This window comes from Scomber scombrus, chromosome 6 (genome assembly GCF_963691925.1).
Source record: "Scomber scombrus chromosome 6, fScoSco1.1, whole genome shotgun sequence".
Classification (NCBI taxonomy): Eukaryota; Metazoa; Chordata; class Actinopteri; order Scombriformes; family Scombridae; genus Scomber; species Scomber scombrus.
The window spans coordinates 3,131,812-3,150,340 of record NC_084975.1 but is presented as its reverse complement, the minus strand read 5'-3'; the positions used below and the strand labels follow the sequence as shown (position 1 = coordinate 3,150,340).

Sequence of the window (18,529 nt, the reverse complement as noted above, 5' to 3'; positions counted from 1 at the left end):
AACCTCTTGTTTTCTCACCATTACTTTCTGATTATTTCATTATCTTTATATAACAAAGCTTATTTTCTTCAGGCATTGAAATAATTACAGTAACTTCCAATCTCAAGATAACTACTTTAACCCTTACATACTATTCAGGATCAAATTTGACTTTATGTATATTTGTAGTTAGTTCAAACTGTAAATATTCTTCACTTCCTACATCTCATAAAACTATAATCATACTAAAATCTCAGTTACCGTCATCCTTAACCCTCCTGTTGTCCTGGAGTCAAACAAGGAAGGAAGGAAGGAAGGCAGGCAGGCAGGCAGGCAGGCAGGCAGGCAGGCAGGCAGGCAGGAAGGAAGGAAGGGAAGGAAGGTAGGAGGGAGGGAGGGAGGGAGAAAGGAAAAGAGGAAGGGAGGAAGGAATGAAAGAAGGACAGAGGAAAGAAGGAAAGGAGGAAGGTAGGGGGAGGAAAGAAAGAGAGAAGGAGGGAAGGAAAGAAGGAAAGAAGGAGGGAGGGAGGAAGGAAGAAAAGGAAGGAAGGAAGGAAGGAAGGAAGGGAGGAAGGAAGGAAGGAAGGAAGGGAGGGAGAAAGGAAAAGAGGAAGTGAGGAAGGAAGGAAAGAAGGACAGAGGATAGAAGGAAAGGATGAAGGTAGGGGGAGGAAAGAAAGAGAGAAAGAGGGAGGAAGGAAGGAGGGAAGGAAAGAAGGAAGGAAGGAAGGAAGGACGGCAGGAAGGAAGGAAGGAAAGAAAGAAGGAGGGAGGGAGGAAGGAAGGAAGGAAGGAAGGAAGGAAGGAGGGAAGGAAAGAAGGAAGGAAGGAAGGAATGAAGGAAGGAAGGAAAGAAGGAAGGAAGGAAGGAAGGAAGGAAGGAAAGAAGGAAGGAAGGAAGGAAGGAAGGAATGAAGGAAGGAAGGAAGGAAGGAAGGAAGGAAAGAAGGAGGGAGGGAGGAAGGAAGTAAGTAAGTAAGGAAGGAACAGACAAAACAGACGGGGTCAATTTGACCCGGGAGGACGACACAAAGGGGATCATTAAACTTTCATCTGTTTTTTGGGAGGAAGCAGGTTTGGGAACAGATTGGATTTCCCAGCAGATCCACACAAAGTTAATGGAAAACTAAAAAAACGCAGTCCTCCAGAGCAGAATGATGGTTTCCCCTAGAGGAGACCGCACACGTTTTCTTGTTTATCTGTCGGGAGAAAAAAAGTCATAATTTAAAATTTTGTTATGTACTTTTCAAAATAGAGTTTGTCCCACGGTGTCTGTAAAGTCTGTTGGGAGACAGTTTGTCCTCCGTCTGCACAAATCCATTTATTTTCTGTTCTTCTTTCTGAATTCGGAGTGTTTGGAGTCTTTTGGTTCCTGCCAATCAACCCTCCTGTTTATCTCTGTTGCCTTTAACCCTCCTGTTGTCCTCGAGTCAAGGGAAAAAGGGAGGGAGGAGGAAGGGAGGGAGGAAGGAAGGAAGGAAAGGAAGGAGGGAAGAAGGAGGGAAGGAAGGAAAGGAGGGAAGGAGGAAGGAGGGAAGGAAGGAAGGAGGGAGGGAAGGAAAGAAAGAGAGAAGGAGGGAGGAAGGACAGAAGGAAGGGAGGAAGGAGGAAAGGAAAGAAAGAGAGAAGGAGGGATGGAGGAAGGAAGGAAGGAAAGAAGGAAGGAAGAAAGGAAAGAAAGAGAGAAGGAGGGAGGGAGGAAAGAAGTAAGGAAGGAAGAAAGGAAGGAAAGAAAGAGAGAAGGAGGGAGGAAGGACAGACAGAAGGAAGGAAGGAAGGGTGGAGGGAGGGAGGATAAAAGGGAGGGAGGAAGGGAGGGAGGAAGGGAGGAAAGGAAAGAAGGAAGGAAAGGAAGTGAGGAAGGATGGAGGAAAGAAGGGAGGGAGGGAGGAAGGAAGGAAGGAAGGAAAGAAAGAGAGAAGGAGGGAGGGAGGAAGGAAAGAAGGAAGGAAGGAATGAAGGAGGGAAGGAAAGAAAGAGAGAAGGAGGGAGGAAGGACAGACGGAAGGAAGGAAGGAAAGACGGAGGAAGAAGGAAGGAGGGAGGGAGGGAGAAAGGAAAAGATGACAGAAGAAAAAGGAAGGGAGGAAGGAACAGGAACAATTTGAATTTATTTTTAGATTTGATATTGATCTGAGAGTGGGAGAAAATCCAAAAAGTATTTTCACTTCTTTAACCTTGTTTTGATCCTCTTGTTTATGTTTTCCCCTCTCAGTACTTTAATCTTTATCTTTTCATTTCTTAATCTCCTCCACACAGCTTGCATTCATAATCTCAAACTGTCATCAGTTCTTAAACCGAACACACGTCTGAATCTTTCTTCTAATTTCAGGGATTTTTAAGAGCACCTGCTACATCGACGTCCGCTGGTTCCCGTTCGACGTGCAGCGCTGCGACCTGAAGTTCGGCTCCTGGACGTACGGCGGCTGGTCTCTGGACCTGCAGATGATCGAGGCCGATATCACAGGATACATCGCCAATGGAGAGTGGGACCTTGTGGGTAAGAAGACATCAATAATCTCTAAAGGGAACATATCGTGCCTTTTATGATTTGCTTTATAACTTTTTCTGATGTCGGATATTAAACGTGGTCGAAGGTCCAAAACCTGAGGTGAAGATATGTAAAAATGTGCTTTAACCCTCCTGTTGTCCTCGAGTCAAGGAAGGAAGGGAGGAAGAAGGAAGGAAAGGAGGAAGGAAGGGAGGGAGAAGGATTTAAAGGAGGGGGAAGGCAGGAGGCAAGGAAGAAAGGAAGGAAGGGAGGAAAGGAAAGGAAGGAAGGAAGGTAGGAGGCAGGAAGGAAGGACAAGGAAGGAAGGAAGGACGGAGGAAAGAAGGAAGGGAGGGAGGTAGGGGAGTAAAGAAAGAGAGAAGGAGGGAGGGAGGGAGGAAAGAAGGAAGGAAGGATGGAAAAAAGGAGGGAGGGAGGAAGGAAGGACAGAAGGAAGGAAGAAAGGGGGAGGGAGGAAGGAAAGAAGGAAGGGAGGAAAGAAACAGAAGGAGGGAGGGAGGAAAGGACAGACGGAAGAAAGAAAGGAAGGGAGGAAAGAAGGAATAGTCAAAACAGACGGGGTCAATTTGACCCGGGAGGACGACATGTGTAAATCATGCAAAGATATTCTAGTATGTAAGTATAGATCTGGAAATGAAACATGACCCTAAGCATGCATCTGTTCTCACACTTCAGACGTGATCCAGCTCCAACATTTATGGATGGATTTGAGAAGTTGACATTTGGAGTAAAGAAGGGGAGAAAGAAGTGAAATCCTGCTACTATAGTTAGTTTATGTAGCCTCCAGAGCCGGAGGAAGCTTCCTGAGATGGGGGAGGGCGAGGGGGAGGAGGGTTTGGTTTAGTTTATCATGCCAGAATATGTTCATTTTATCTTCCTAAAACTCTCTCTTTGTGTTATGTGGAGTAGAGCAGGTGAACCCAAATGCAGGAGACAGCAGGCTGAGCAAAAAGGCTGAGGAATAACTTCTTTATTTTAGGATCGTGCAGGCAAAAACAAAAGCTGGCAGATCAGAGCGAAACAGAAACAGAATACAGAACAAAGGATCCAACTAAACCCTGGGGCAGGCTGCGAGCTGATTGGCTGCAGGAGAGGGAAAAAAACAACAGGGAGCAGGGCAGGTGTGGAGCACAGTTACACAGAAAGGGAATCAGAGCAAACAGAAATAAAAAAAAAACACAGAAAACACAGTGTAACCATGCAGAAAACACCACAGACCTCACATGCACACAACTTCAATAAGTGCACGTGTCACGAAGAGCAAACACAGCAACATAAACTTCTGCATGTATTGCTGTTGACAAGAAAGAAAAAAATAAATCGGTCTGTCAAGCTGCATATTAAGTCAGCATGAAACAACATACATCAGAGTAAAAGAGACAACTGCAGCTCTGAATAACATAACTAATGTTTCAGGTGGTTATTTTTTTATATATCTTTTTTACTTCAGTCTCTCTTTCACACTCTGCCAGCAAACTGTCTCTTTATTTCTTCTTTCCCTCTGGAAACAGGAGATGCTCTTTCACCTCGCTGTCTTGTCGGTGTTGCACCTTTGCACGATAGCAAGAACAAAATCACTGTTGCATGTTGTTCATAGACTGTACAAAAAGAACAAGAGATTGTCCTCAGGTCAAGGAAGGACAGGAGGAAGCAAGCAAGGAAGGAAGGAAGGGAGGAAAAAAGGGAGGAAGGAAGGAAGGAAGGAAGGAAGGCAGGCAGGCAGACAGGCAGGTAGGCAGGCAGGCAGGCAGGCAGGCAGGCAGGAAGGAAGGAAGGAAGGAAGGAAGGAAGGAAGGAAGGAAGGAAGGAAGGAAGGAAGGAAGTGGGGAAAGAAGTAAGGGAGGAAGGAAAGGTGGAAAGAGGTACAGGAGGAAGGAGGGACAGGAGGAAGGAAGGAAGGAAGGAAGAGAGGAAGGGAGGAAAGAAGGGAGGAAGGAATGAGGAAGTAAGGAGAGAGGGAAGGGAGGAAGGAAGTAAGGAGAGAGGGAAGAGAGGAAGGAAAGGAGGAAGGAAGAAAGGAAGCAAGGAAGGAAGGAGGACGGAGCAAAGAAAGAAGGAAGGAGGGGAAGAACAAAGGAAAAATTAAAGAAAGAGGGAGGAAGGAAGGAAAGAAGGAACAGTCAAAAGAGATGGGGTCAATTTGACCCGGGAGGACGACAGGAGGGTTAAGACAGAAGCCAGATAGATGTTAGTGGGGTTATTTTAGTCTAGTGTGAAAGTTTCTATAGAGTCGAAAGAAGGGAAGAAGTGTTGGGAAGCTTATTTCACCGTGAGATTCCTTACTTATTATGCAGCAGCCTCCTGGTAAAATAAATAAATTGTTTTAATTAGCTTTTGAAAAGTTTACACTCCGGAGTTTTCTCCCCGACAGCGACTCTATTTAAATGTTCAAGCTGAATGCTGCCGCCTGCGGACTCGGCCATTAAAACCTCGGAGGCTGCTGAATCTGTCTGGCTGCAGAGGAGTGAAGGCTTTCATATCAGCGCTACAATCCAACATTAATCTGCTGGTAATTAAATCCTCCTGCTGCTGTCGAACACATCGGGCCTGCAGGGCGAGCAGACCGCCGCTGCTGCTGCGTGCAGCTCAGTGAACCTGAAGGCTGCTGCTGATGTTGCCGCCGCTGCTGGCAGGCCATGTTTGTACCGCTGGACCGCTCCCAAATGCCAGATCATCCAACAAAGCGTAACCAATGAGTGACATTTATATCGTCAAACTTCAGGTCTGATTCCTTTTACCGCGCTGATTTTATCATAGAACAAATGCTGGGAGGCAGATATCTGCGACCTTCTGGTTTCTCCTGAGCTGATGACAAACAGTTTATCAGACAGAGCTTTAATAAAGTAATAACAATGCATCTGCTGCAGGAGCTCTGAAGATTTAGAATGCATTGTTTTTGTCTCGCGCATCTTTACCTTAATCAAGCTGAATCAAAAGAAAACGTGCATGTTTCCACTCTCAGAAAAAAAGGTGCATATTATCTGTATTATGTTAATTAGTGATGACAGAAGAGTCATTGACAAGAAGTCACTTTATTTACAAAAAGACCTTCCAGCCTTCGTCAGTGTCTCACTGTAAAAAAAAAAAAGAACCACCAGCAGGAGATGAACAAACTTCAAATATTTGCTAAATAGTTAACTTCTGTTTTGTTAAGATTTGATTTAAATCTGGATTGAAACCAAGCTTCAGAGAGAGATATCTTAAAACCTGGAAACACAAAACCAAAACTGTGTGAGGTATAGCAGGCGGGGAGTTCCGGTCCTCTGAAATGAGGCCAACGCTGAAGTAACTTAAAACTGCATTCTATCAAAAGGCCACCAGGGGGCGACCGTTTTGGTGTCAAAAGGACTTCCGTCTCTATACAAGTCAATGGAGAATTCACCAACTTCTCACTTGATTTCTAACCTCAGTAAACGTTTTCAAAATGTGTTTATGGTCTCAATCGCTAGTTTAAAGCCTTCTTCAATGCAGTATGATGTTCATTTGTGACATTTTGGCCTCCCTGATTTTATATGTGACGATAAAGCAGGGTATGCATTAGGGCGTGGCTACGTCGTGATTGACAGGTTGATTGGTTCACAGGTTCAGGAGGGCGCCTCATGCTCCTCCTGATGCCCATATAAGTAGAATCCGTGTTTTTATTTTTCCCAGCATGCACCTGACATTTTTTTAAATGGCGCTGCCCAGATCCGATACTATTGGCTTCCGAGCAGCAGTCCACAAACCAATGGGTGACGTCACGGATGTTACGTCCATTTCTTATATACAGTCTATGAGGTATACATGAAAAAATATCTTTTTTTAAATGTGTGATAATTTGGATGAACATTTTATTTAAATGTATTCTGATATTCTGGAAATGTTGTTAAACTTCTACTATATTTTGGATGGAAACTTGGCTACACACATGAGATTAATAGCAGTGTTTTTCATGTCAATTTTGGAATGAAAGCATCATCCCTGCAGGGCATAATTGGCATTGTGGATCTTGATGTGATAGCACATGGTTTCAGCTTCTGTTGGTGCCCAGCAGCCTGCAGATCAAAGGTCCAGTTCAGAGGACAGAACTGGACCTGCTGCTGCACCACAGCACTGCTGTTGGAGACTAATGATGGAGGCAGGATCATTTTGCTCTCAGGGGAGTTAAAGCTCATCTGTCTGTACCGGCGGATGAGAGAGAGTATGAAATGGAAAGAAAGAAAGATAGTATGAAAGCAAGCAACCTCCAGTGACACTGTTCAGCCAACACACTGTTCAGACTGAGCTTAATTGAAAGTCCCAGCAGCATGTTTCCCATTCAACTCTCCGCCCTCCACCCCCTCCGTCACCTGGCGGAGATTAAAACCAATGTACTGAGCAATGTAGCGATGTATAGGCAAATGAAACGCAGCCACGCATGCTGTACGCTTGTGCAGGGGGATAAAATAGAAGCAGGGAGGTTTAATCTGCCAACTCCTCCCCGCTTCTTCCAGTAATTAATCAGCAAAACAGCCAGAAAAAAAGGGAAAGTGGAACTGAAGGCGGGGGCTCACTGCAGCCAAAAAAAACATTGAGTACAAGTCATTACAGTCTAAGTGATCTAACGCTCTTTATTCAAGTAGTTTAAAAAGCCAATACTGTACATTAGGCAGTAATAAAAAGGTCAGTTTGTGGGTGTTTTATTTGAAATAGTTTTAGGATCAAGCTTCAACTATATGGCTGAATATGAATGAACATTATTATAACTACCCAGTAGTCCATGGACAGGAAAACATGATGTTATATGTTTTTTTTTATTTACAGATAATTCTCCTAAAAAGACGTTCATTTATTGCCATATCAACACAAGGCTGTATTAGACTAGAACAACATCCACCTGAAGGAACAACATATTTTTGAGTGGATGGGGACTTTAAGTAATATTATTGTTGAAAGAAAAAAACTGCTCCTAACTCTTAAAAAGTTGCAGTAGTTAGGGGTGAGAGTTAGAATACTTTCTTAGAAACACACATAGATTAGGTTTAAGATACTAACAAGCTATAGTTGTGTTTTCCAGTGAGACGTCCACTGTGTTAACCTTTGTGTCGTCCTCTCGGGTCAAATTGACCCCGTCTGTTTTGACTGTTCCTTCTTTCCTCCCTTCCTTCCTTCCGTCTGTCCTTCCTTCCTCCCTCCTCCACTCTTTCTTTCCTTCCTCTCTCTTTCCTCCCTTCCTTCCTTCCCTTTCTCCCTACCTTCTGTCCATCCTTCCTCCCTCCCTCCTTATTTCCTTCCCTCCTTCCATCCTTTCCTTTCTCCCTCCTTCTCTTTCTTTCCTCCCCCTACCTTCCTCCCTCCTTCCTTCTTTCCTTCCTTCTTTCCTTTCCTCCCTTCCTTCCTCCTTTCCTTCCTTCCTTCCCTCCCTCCTTCCTTCCTTCCTCCCTCCTTTCCTTCCTTCTTCCTTCCTCCATCCCCCTTTCTTCCTTGCTTCTGTCCTTCCTTCTTCCCTCCCCCCTTCTTTCCTTCCCTCCTTCTTTCCTTCCTTCCTTTCTCCCTCCCTCCTACCTTTCTTCCTTCCTTCTTTCCTCCATCCTTCCTTCCTTCCTTTCCTTTCCTCCTTTCCTTTAATCCCTCCTCCCTTCCCTCCTTCCTCCCCCCTTTCCTTCCTTCTTCCTCCCTCCTTTCCTTTCTTCTTCCTCCCTCCTTTCCTTCCTTCTTCCTCCCTACCTTCCTTCTTCCTCCCTCCTTTCCTTCCTTCTTCCTCCCATCCTTCCTTCTTCCTCCCTCCTACCTTTCTTCCTTCCTTCTTTCCTCCATCCTTCCTTCCTTCTTTTCCTTTCCTCCTTTCCTTTAATCCCTCCTCCCTTCCCTCCTTCCTCCCCCCTTTCCTTCCTTCTTCCTCCCTCCTTTCCTTTCTTCTTCCTCCCTCCTTTCCTTCTTCCTCCATCCTTTCCTTCCTTCTTCCTCCCTACCTTCCTTCTTCCTCCCTCCTTTCCTTCCTTCTTCCTCCCATCCTTCCTTCTTCCTCCCTCCTACCTTTCTTCCTTCCTTCTTTCCTCCATCCTTCCTTCCTTCCTTTCCTTTCCTCCTTTCCTTTAATCCCTCCTCCCTTCCCTCCTTCCTCCCCCTTTCCTTCCTTCTTCCTCCCTCCTTTCCTTCCTTCTTCCTCCCTACCTTCCTTCTTCCTCCCTCCTTTCCTTCCTTCTTCCTCCCTACCTTCCTTCTTCCTCCCTCCTTTCCTTCCTTCTTCCTCCCATCCTTCCTTCTTCCTCCCTTCCTTCCTTGACTCGAGGACAAAAGTAGATGGAAGAAGTACGGATGTATTGAGTAGAGTAGCGATCGGTAGAAATGAGGAGAGAATATAAAACAGGTTTTGGTTATTATCCCGTCATCATGTGAGCTTATTAGAATTCGTCATGTTTGGATTTTTCTAATAATCTATCACCGGCGCAGACGTTATGGCAACAGATTATTATTCCAGTAATAAAAACCCAAGCAGGTCTCATTACTGTCAGTCGGCTTCACGCCTCACTGCAGCAGCGACGGAGGGGAGGATTTGATTTTTACTGTGAAATGTTTAAATACCTCTCCTGTGGAGGAATAAATTAGCTTTCTGAGCCATTTGAGGTGAAATGGCCTCGTTCCAGCAGGTCGAGCACAGAATGTGACTAGAGCGAATGTTCATGGTTTAACTGGAGGAAAATTACTCCGTGACTTACACAATGTATGTTTTATATCATCCGTTTTCTACAAGTAAAGTAAAGCTGCAGGTATTTGTTTTTTATGTGAAGCCATTGTGAGAAGGAGTGTCGTGTCACTACTTTACCAGCCAACCAAGTACTTAAGTTAAAAGAGGAACAAATCGTCTTTAACCCTTTACATGCTGTTTATATTCTGACTCATAATTAGTCTCTATACCAATTCACATTCATAAATTCCCCAATCAGTTATTAATAAATGTTTGATTAATCCTTAATGAAGCTGTAATAGATCAAACACAGGGTATTATATTTATCTATGGGGTAAAAAAGATATTCACAATCATTATATATGGTCCAGAACATTTTGCAGAATATGAAGAATGGTGATTTTTGAATTCTGGAATAAACACAGTTCGGATTTGGAAATGTGCTGCACAAAAAAAAAAAAAGCTTTTTATCTCCATTTTTGTATCTTAGGGGTCACATTAGAGAAAAGTATATGGTATTTTTACAGCTCTCAAATGTAAAAATGGGTTGGGATTTAAGCGTTAATATAAGATTACTGAACACAGCAGCACCAGGAGGAATTTCTTGGATTGGAAATGGTTTGAAGCCCAAAGTAGAAGCTTATGGTTGGCGCCATCTTTTTCCATTTAGAGCCAGGACCTTCAAAGTCAGGAGTGCTGGGTGTTTATTTTCACGCTCTGGAAACACGCACTGCCATCTTGAACCCAACATAACATTAGCTACTAATAGGGGCAGGTATCATAATCAAGTAACATTAAACTTAGTCAAATATAACAAAAAATAGTTTGAGTTAGTGTGAGTCCCGGATCCTGGGAGAGCAAGTGAGACGACTGTCAATCCAAGCTGTCAATCATCACCCACACAGCAGACATCAAAGCTACTATAAGCCTTTATTATTAACAGAGCAATAATTTCCAAAATGAATAGCAGCACATTTCTAAGAGAGTCTGAAATTTAGACATTGAAACTGTGATGTCTAGCTCTTCCTTTTGCTTAAGAGGTTGCTTTAGCTTTCTAGCCCAGGAGCCGGAGGGCGGGATTTAAGCGGACGTAAGAGAAATTGCGATAAGTCCAAAGTTCAAATCCCGGACGAGCCCCCATTGGTCACAAACTGGCTCAAAGTCAATGACATAAAAGGGAGTCGCACGTGAATAAACCTTCTAAAATAACATTGATTATCAGCATAAGTTTATAAAATAATAATGATAGTCAGATAAGTCAGTAATGAATGCAACGTGTGACCCATCTAGCTGGTGGAGGCCAGCGAGGCAGAGAAGAGAGAGAGAGAAAGAGTGAGAGAGAGAGGTTAACAAAGAGGCAACCTAAATAGGCTGAGGCTTAAAGTACAGAGGTGAAGGTACTTTCCTGACATCCTCTCCAATCCTGCCTGCTGGCTCCTGGGCCAGGAAGCCAAACCAACGTCTAAATTAAAAAGAAAGAGAGAGATGTCACAAGACCGTAATGACTCGTTCTCTGGAGAGAAGTTGAGGCTTTTTGAATGGGAGTCAGTTGGAGCATCGAGCGGCCTTTGATGGCACTTTTAGATTCGCCATGTCCTTCAGCCTCAAGCCTTTTTTAGTATTTTGTAATAACGCAGCTGGCTGGAAACCAGTTAAATTACTGGGTAGAGGTGAATTTGTGAACACTCATCCTCTCCAATCATCTTAAGTAAAAAGAAAAGACTGTAATGACTTGTTGGAAACAATGAATGACTTAGGGGCCTGATTTACTAAGATCCCACATAGTGGGTACTAAATTGCGTGCACAGTGCAATAGATTGCGTGTTTCGTTTGCGTGCATTTTGCGGGTGATCTACTAAGAATAACTGTCTTACAGAGTTGAAAGACGCAAACCTCAGTGCGCTGCGTTAGTAGATCAGCTTGCACATTTTTTGCAGGTGAAGTTTGCACACGTTTTTACACATGCAGACCTTTAGTAAATCAGGCCCTTAGTGTTTCTAGAGAGAAGTTGAGGCTTTTTGAATGGGAGTCAGTTGGAACATAAAGCCTTTGATGGCACTTTTAGATGATTCATGTCCTCCAGGTTGGAAACCACTGAAATTAGTGCTTAAAGGTGAATTTGTCTCATCCTTGCATTTGAGAAACTTCTTTTTTTTAAAGCCAACTTGGGCAGCACGGTGGCTTGGTGATTAGCACTGTTGCCTCACAGCAAGAAAGTTTTGGGTTCGACTTTGCATGTTCTCCTCATGCTTATATGGGTTTCCTCCCATTGTCAAAAACATGTCTAATAGATTAAGTCTCCTGTCTCCATAGATCTGGAGTTGGTCCCCACTGCTAATACTTAGCCTGGGTTAAATGCAGAGCCTGAATTTCAGTCTACAACTGTGTGTGTGACAAATAAATAAAGTACCTTCGACTGTCATCTCTGGCTAACATGTGGCACATAATCCAAGGAAACACAGAAGCTATTAGCAGTGATAACACTAACAGACTAAAGTTAGCTGTACAGATGGTGAGAAATGACCTGCGAATGTCACAAACCAACAACCAGCTGCATGGGTTAAAGCCAGGCGGGAAGTTCTGGTCCTCTGAAATGAGGCCAACGAGGAAGTAACTTAAAACTGCATTCTATCAAAAGGCCACCAGGGGGCGACCGTTTTGGTGTCAAAAGGACTTCCGTCTCTATACAAGTCAATTGAGAATTCACCAACTTCTCACTTGATTTCTAACCTCAGTAAACGTTTTCAAAATGTGTGTATGGTCTCAATCGCTAGTTTAAAGCCTTCTTCAATGCAGTATGATGTTCATTTGGGACATTTTGGCCTCCCTGATTTTATATGTGACGATAAAGCAGGGTATGCATTAGGGCGTGGCTACGTCGTGATTGACAGGTTGATTGGTTCACAGGTTCAGGAGGGCGCCTCATGCCCCTCCTGATGCCCATATAAGTAGAATCCCTGTTTTTATTTTACCCAGCATGCACCTGAAATTTTCAAGATGGCGCTGCTCAGATCTGATACTATTGGCCTCCGAGCAGCAGTCCACAAACCAATAGGTGACGTCATGGATGTTACGTCCATTTCTTATATACAGTCTATGACTAAAGCACAAAAGCTCCCCTCAAACATATGACATAAGCATGAAACCAGTAAAGTTACTTCAGTATAAAAATAGTAAAATAGCCCTACTAACTATAAAGGCGGTGTACCAAAACACATGGTGAATAATGAGATTCTCCCAGCTCCAGTTGTTTTTTTAAACATTTGAAGCCATTGTCACCCAGTGCCTGAATTTATCTTCTGTTTTTAGGAGGAGAAAAAATGTCTTCAACAGTCGAAACTGCAGGAAATTCAATTAAATCTTGATAAGCAATTTTGAGCCTTTGTCTCTTGTAGGTTTTTCTTCCATCATGGGCGTTCGTCAGATAAAAGCTCTCAGAGAGCTGCAGATCGTTCCGAAACACTGCAGTGTCTCGAGTCTTATTAAAGACCAAGAAACCGAAAACACATCAATCAACTTCTCTGATCTCTGCTGCTGCTTCTAATCTGTTACAGAATCGATTTTTTTTTTTTTTAAACTTTACTGTTTTTTAAATCTCTAAATACGCCTCTGATCGTCTGTCAGACCTGCAGACCTCTTTGAGTTCGGCCGGCACTTTTCTGCTGTTTAATCCGAACGTGGTGAGACTTGATTTCAGCTGCTGTGTTTCACAAGTCTACCGTTATATTCTGTTGTTTGTTTTCTGTGGATTGATCCTTTGTGTTTCAGTAACAAGGAGGTTCTCCATCTCTTCAGTTCTGTGTTATAGCTGCCTTTCTAAACAGGAAGTGGGAATGTGTTTCGTTGTAGACTTTAGCTGCTTGTGATGACTTTGCACCTGCATTTCAGTGAATATCTGCCTTGATAGATCTGCAACAAATTATTATTTTCTTCGTCTATTAATGTGTTGACTATTTTCGTCATTTGGTCTATATCAGTGGTCTCCAACCCTGCTGCCCTGCATGTTTCAGGTATCTCCCCACCCACTCTAACACACCTGATTCTGATAATTACCTCGTTATCAAACAGCTGCAGCTCACTAAGGGCTTTATAACGAGCTAATAATCTGAATCAGGTGTGTTAGAGTGGAGAGATACCTGAAACATGCAGGGCAGTAGCTCTCCAGGAGCAGGGTTGATGACCACTGGTCTATAAAATGTCCGAAAATGTTGATCACTGTTTCTCAAACCCCTAGGTGACGCTCTTAACTGTCTCCTTTTTGACCAGATCAACCCATATAGCCCAAAGAGATTCAGTTTACTGTCTGTATACCATAGATGACTAAATACACCACACAATATTCATATTGAAGAAGCTGAAATTAGAGATTTCTTATTAAAAATGACTCTTTAAAATGGACTAATCGACTAGTTGTGACCAGTTGAGTTTAGCCAGAGCTGGAATAAAACTAGAGACTTTCTTCTCCCAAACAGAATCATGAAATAACACAAAATAAAAACTAAACATTTCCCGTCTGTGTTTTGTTTCCAGAGGTTCCCGGTCGGAGGAATGAGCGTTTCTACGACTGCTGTAAGGAGCCGTACCCTGACGTCACCTTCACCGTGGTGATGAGGAGGAGGACGCTCTACTACGGGCTCAACCTCCTCATCCCCTGCGTCCTCATCTCCACCCTCGCACTCCTCGTCTTCCTGCTGCCCGCTGACTCCGGAGAGAAGATCTCCCTGGGTGAGAAGGACTGAGTGTCAAACTGTTTATGTTGGATTGTGCTCAACATTTTTAGCTGAGTTGTTGAGCTGGTGGCTTTACATAAACCCAACTAACTCTCAAGCTGTGTTCACACATATTTCCATGTGATGCTACTTTCTACATCTCAGAGGGAAATATTGTACTTTCTACTCCACTACATTTATTTGACAGCTTTAGTTACTTTTCAGATGCAGATTTGACACAATGGAAAATATAACAAGCTTTATAAATACAACACATTGTTAAAGATGAAACCAGAAAGCAGTGTGTAGTCGGCTCACATTTCAGATGTCTATGAGTTGTTAACAGCTCCACCAAATAGTGATTTTTTTAAACTAAACTTCTCACATGCTTTCATTTCAATAAATGTTCAAATTATCCAATATTTCAGCAACAATCAAAGATTAGAGAAAAAGTCCAAAAACTTAAAACACATTTGTGTATCAGAACTTAGTTTTTTCTTCTTTCCTCTCCCATTAATCATCTCACCACCCCTCACATTTATCTGCTGACCCTTTGGAGGGGCCCCACCCCTAGGTTGGGAACCACTGGACTAAACTAGCTAACTGTATATAAAGTAGTGTAAACTAGCTCCACCTCCAGCAGCTACAACAGTAACATGCTGCTCTAACACTGATGGTTCACTATTAATAATCTAATGATGTCATAATAATAATATATCAGTCAGAGGACCAAACCACTACTTTTACTGTAATACTGCATACTACATCACTCATAATACTGCAGTACTTTTACTGTAATACTGCATACTACATCACTATAATACTGCAGTACTTTTACTGTAATACTGCATACTACATCACTCATAATACTGCAGTACTTTTACTGTAATACTGCATACTACATCACTCATAATACTGCAGTACTTTTACTGTAATACTGCATACTACATAACTCATAATACTGCAGTACTTTTACCGTAATACTGCATACTACATCACTCATAATACTGCAGTACTTTACTGTAATACTGCATACTACATCACTATAATACTGCAGTACTTTTACTGTAATACTGCATACTACATAACTCATAATACTGCAGTACTTTTACTGTAATACTGCATACTACATCACTATAATACTGCAGTACTTTTATTATAGTAAGGACTTGTAATACATTGCTTTATTGCTACTTGTGTTTAAGTAAAGGATCTAAATACTTCTTCCACCTCTGGTGTAGTGTGCAGCAGCACATTAGCAGAACAACAACAGCAGCAGTTTCTCAGTTTTGAGTCTACAGAGGAAGGATTCAGTGATTCAGTGATTCAGGCACAGTGTTGCGTGCTGGTCTGTGGAAAGCCAGACTGCTATTTTTCATCTCTTCAACAGAGCAGAAGTTTAAGTGGACATTCAAATCACATGCTTCATGCTTTATGTCATCATTTATTTGTTTATAAGTCTGTTTCCATTGCACTTTGTCCCATTTTACTTTTATCAAACTCAGACAATAGTTTTTGGCGATATTTCAAGATTATTTAAAATTTTCAGCGTTTCATGCAAGTGAAAATGCAAATAAAAGATGGATTAACAAGGTTATTATCAAGGAACGAAGGAAAGATGGAAGGAAGGAAGGCTGGAAGGGAGGAAGAAAAAAGGAAAGGAGGGAGGAAGGAAGGAAGGAAGGAAAGGAAGGAAGAACGGGAGGAAAGAAAGGAAGGAAGATAGGAGGGATGGAGGAAAAGAAGGAACGAGGGAGGGAGGGAGAAAGGAAAGAGGAAGGAAGGAAAGAAGGAAGGGAGGAAGGCACGGAGGAGGAAAGAAAGAGAAAAGCAGGGAGGGAGGAAAGTAGGAAGGGAGGAGGGAAGGAAGGAGGGAGGGAAGGAAAGAAGGAAGGAAGGAAGGAATGAAGGAGGGAAGGAAAGAAGGAATGAAGGAGGGAAGGAAATAAGGAAGGAGGGAGGAAATAAGGAAGGAGGGAGGAAATAAAAGACGGAAGGAAGGAAAGAAGGAACAGTCAAAACATACAGGGTCAATTTCACCCGGGAGGACGACACAAAGGTTAAAAGTCATTTTGTGGTTGAAACACCTCGAACATTTACATAAAATGAAGATGATTAGACTTCTGTGTGGTGGAAAAGTAAAGTTAAACATTCTGAATATCAGTTTTCCATTATTTGGTGGACTGTCCCTTTAAGATAAGTTTGCTCCTGTCAGTGTTTGGGTCGGTCTGAAGGCTGAAGGAGATATTCTGGCTCGCTGCTCCTCTGTCGAGTCCTCAGATGACTGATAGCTCCGAGTCGATACTCATCAGCCATAAAACATCCTGACACAGGAAGTTAACCTGCAGGGAGGCGTCCAGCTGCGGACATCAGATACAACAAGGTTTCATTTACACACTCAATCAAAGCTGAATGTCATCAGGAAACATCAGTCTTCACCTCGCCTGTATTCAGCTCTTATCAGGAGCGAATGATAATGTTCGTACCTGCAGCTGATGTAAAAACGTTCTGTCACAGGGCAGGAAATAAAGATAAATATCTGATATCAGTGTTTATATTTATCTCTGCATGATAATAATAATAATAAAAATACACTTTAAACAGGTTTCATTTAAGAATAGATTATAAAAAGTGTTTTTAGAAGAGGTTTAACCCTCCTGTTGTCCTCGAGTCAAGGAAGGAAGGAAGGAAGGAAAGGAGGGAGGGAGGGAGGGAGGAAGGGAGGAAAGAAGGAAGGAGGAAGGAAGGGAGGAAAGAAGGAAGGAAAGGAGGGAGGAAGGAAGGGAGGTAAGAAGAAGGAGGGAAAGGAGGGAGGGAGGAAGGGAGGAAAGAAGGAAGGAAAGGAAGGAGGGAGGAAGGAAGGAAGGAAGGAAGGAAGGAAAGGAGGGAGGAAGGAAGGAAAGGAGGAAGGAAGGAAGGAAAGGAGGGAGGGAGGAAGGAAGGAAGGAAGGACCGAAGGGAGGAAGAAAGGGAGGAAAGGAGGGAGGAAAGAAGGAAAGGAGGAAGGAAGGAAGGGAGGAAGGAAGGCGGGAAGGAAAGGAGGGAGGAATGAAAGGAAGGAAAGGAGGGAGGGAGGAAGGAAGGAAAGGAGGCATCTCTTCTTTTTTTTGTGCAATATTATTAAGATTATTTTAAAATTTCCACTCAGTTTTTTTTTAAATGCTCGAATTGAACATGCAAATAAAGCATATTATTATATGAATGGAAATGCACATTGAGATTTTTGCCTCAACTCTAATAAAATGAAGATAATTATTACGATTAGTTTGTGGAGGACTGATAAAGCTGGACATATAAAGCCAGAAGATTTTTGTACAAACTAAACCACATTTTTTATGAACTAAAATATATATAATTTGTGGGTCCAAAGGATATTATAATGTTATAGAGGGTTGCTTCACGGTGATTGAGTTGACTGTTCATCACATTAATGGCATGTTGTCATAAACTGGTTTTATGTCTTGTATTAGAAGGTGTGTTAAAGGGAAATGACAACAGAAAAAAATAAGATACAAATCCCAAAGGGCCAAAAACTAAACAATAGCAGGTCTATAAACAAGTTTTACGACACACTTTGGAAGATCAATTAGTGCTCCTGTGTGTGTGTGTGTGTGTGTGTGTGTGTGTGTGTGTGTGTGTGTGTGTGTGTGTGTGTGTGTGTGTGTGTGTGTGTGTGTGTTGAGCTCTTTTGGTTTTTGTGTTTTTTTTATTGATCCAGCTCGATTTTATTAGGAAGCTTTAGGAGGTGCTGTATAAATCTCTCACCTTTGACCCTTCACCCCTCTCACTGAGAGTTAAAGTTTATTGTTACTGTGGCGACTTCACTTAAGGTTTACTACCAATTATAGTCTGATAAAGTAGATTTGTTTCCAGTCCTCACTATAAAATGTCTTTATTGTCATTTGTTCAGAGGTTTAAGAGACGCAAACTGTCAGTTATTAGTATTGGACGTCTGGTCGGTGGTTTATAATCACATTAACTTTTTTCTTAACCCTCCTGTTGTCCTCGAGTCAAGGAAGGAAGGGAAGAAGAAGGAAGGAAGGATGGAAGGGAGGAAGGAAGGAAGGAAGGAAGGAAGGAAGGGAGGGAGGAAGAAGGAAGGAAGGAAAGGAGCAAGGAAGGAAGGAAGGAAAGGAGGGAAGGAATGAAGGAAGGGAGGAAGGAAGGAAGGAAAGGAAGCAAGGAAGGACTTAGGAAATAAGGAAAGAAGGTAGGAGGGAGGGAGGAAAGAAGGAAGGGAGGAGGGAGGGAGGGAGAAAGGAAAAGAGGAACGAAGGAAAAAAGGAAGGGAGGAAGGTATGAAGGAAGGAAGGAGGGAAGGAAAGAAGGAGGGAGGGAGGAAGTCAGAATTGCAGCACAAACCTCAGGTATCAAACTACCAGTTTTATCAGAAAAGGTTAAAAATGCAAGTCATGTTCAAAATCATTGTTTTTTTTGTTTGACTAGACTTGTGACTCAAATTTGTACTTTTTAAAAATATTTTCAGTGATGCAGCTGAGTAGTTTTTGTTGATCTTCTCCTATGTGTGATCATGTGACCCATGTGTGTTTAGGTGACCAGCGCCTCATCGAACACACCAGCTGTTCATGTTCATGCTCTGTTTCCTGAATGAATAAAACACATTTCTGCCCTGAGGTAGATTATCAGTAATCACTTCCTCTTCTCTCTGCAGGCATCACCGTG

General features: G+C 42.7%; 1 protein-coding gene across 1 annotated transcript in view; it reads left to right on the top strand.

The window, feature by feature from the left end:
• Positions 1-18,529, top strand: part of LOC133981868 (neuronal acetylcholine receptor subunit alpha-7-like) — a 24,829-nt gene that overhangs the window by 308 nt on the left and 5,992 nt on the right. Inside the window, exons 2-4 of the mRNA XM_062420728.1 lie at positions 2,312-2,479; positions 13,668-13,862; positions 18,519-18,529. The exon at positions 18,519-18,529 is cut by the window's right edge and continues 76 nt beyond it. Of these exons, the coding sequence (XP_062276712.1) occupies positions 2,312-2,479; positions 13,668-13,862; positions 18,519-18,529 (374 nt within the window). The remainder of the gene's footprint in view (positions 1-2,311; positions 2,480-13,667; positions 13,863-18,518) is intronic.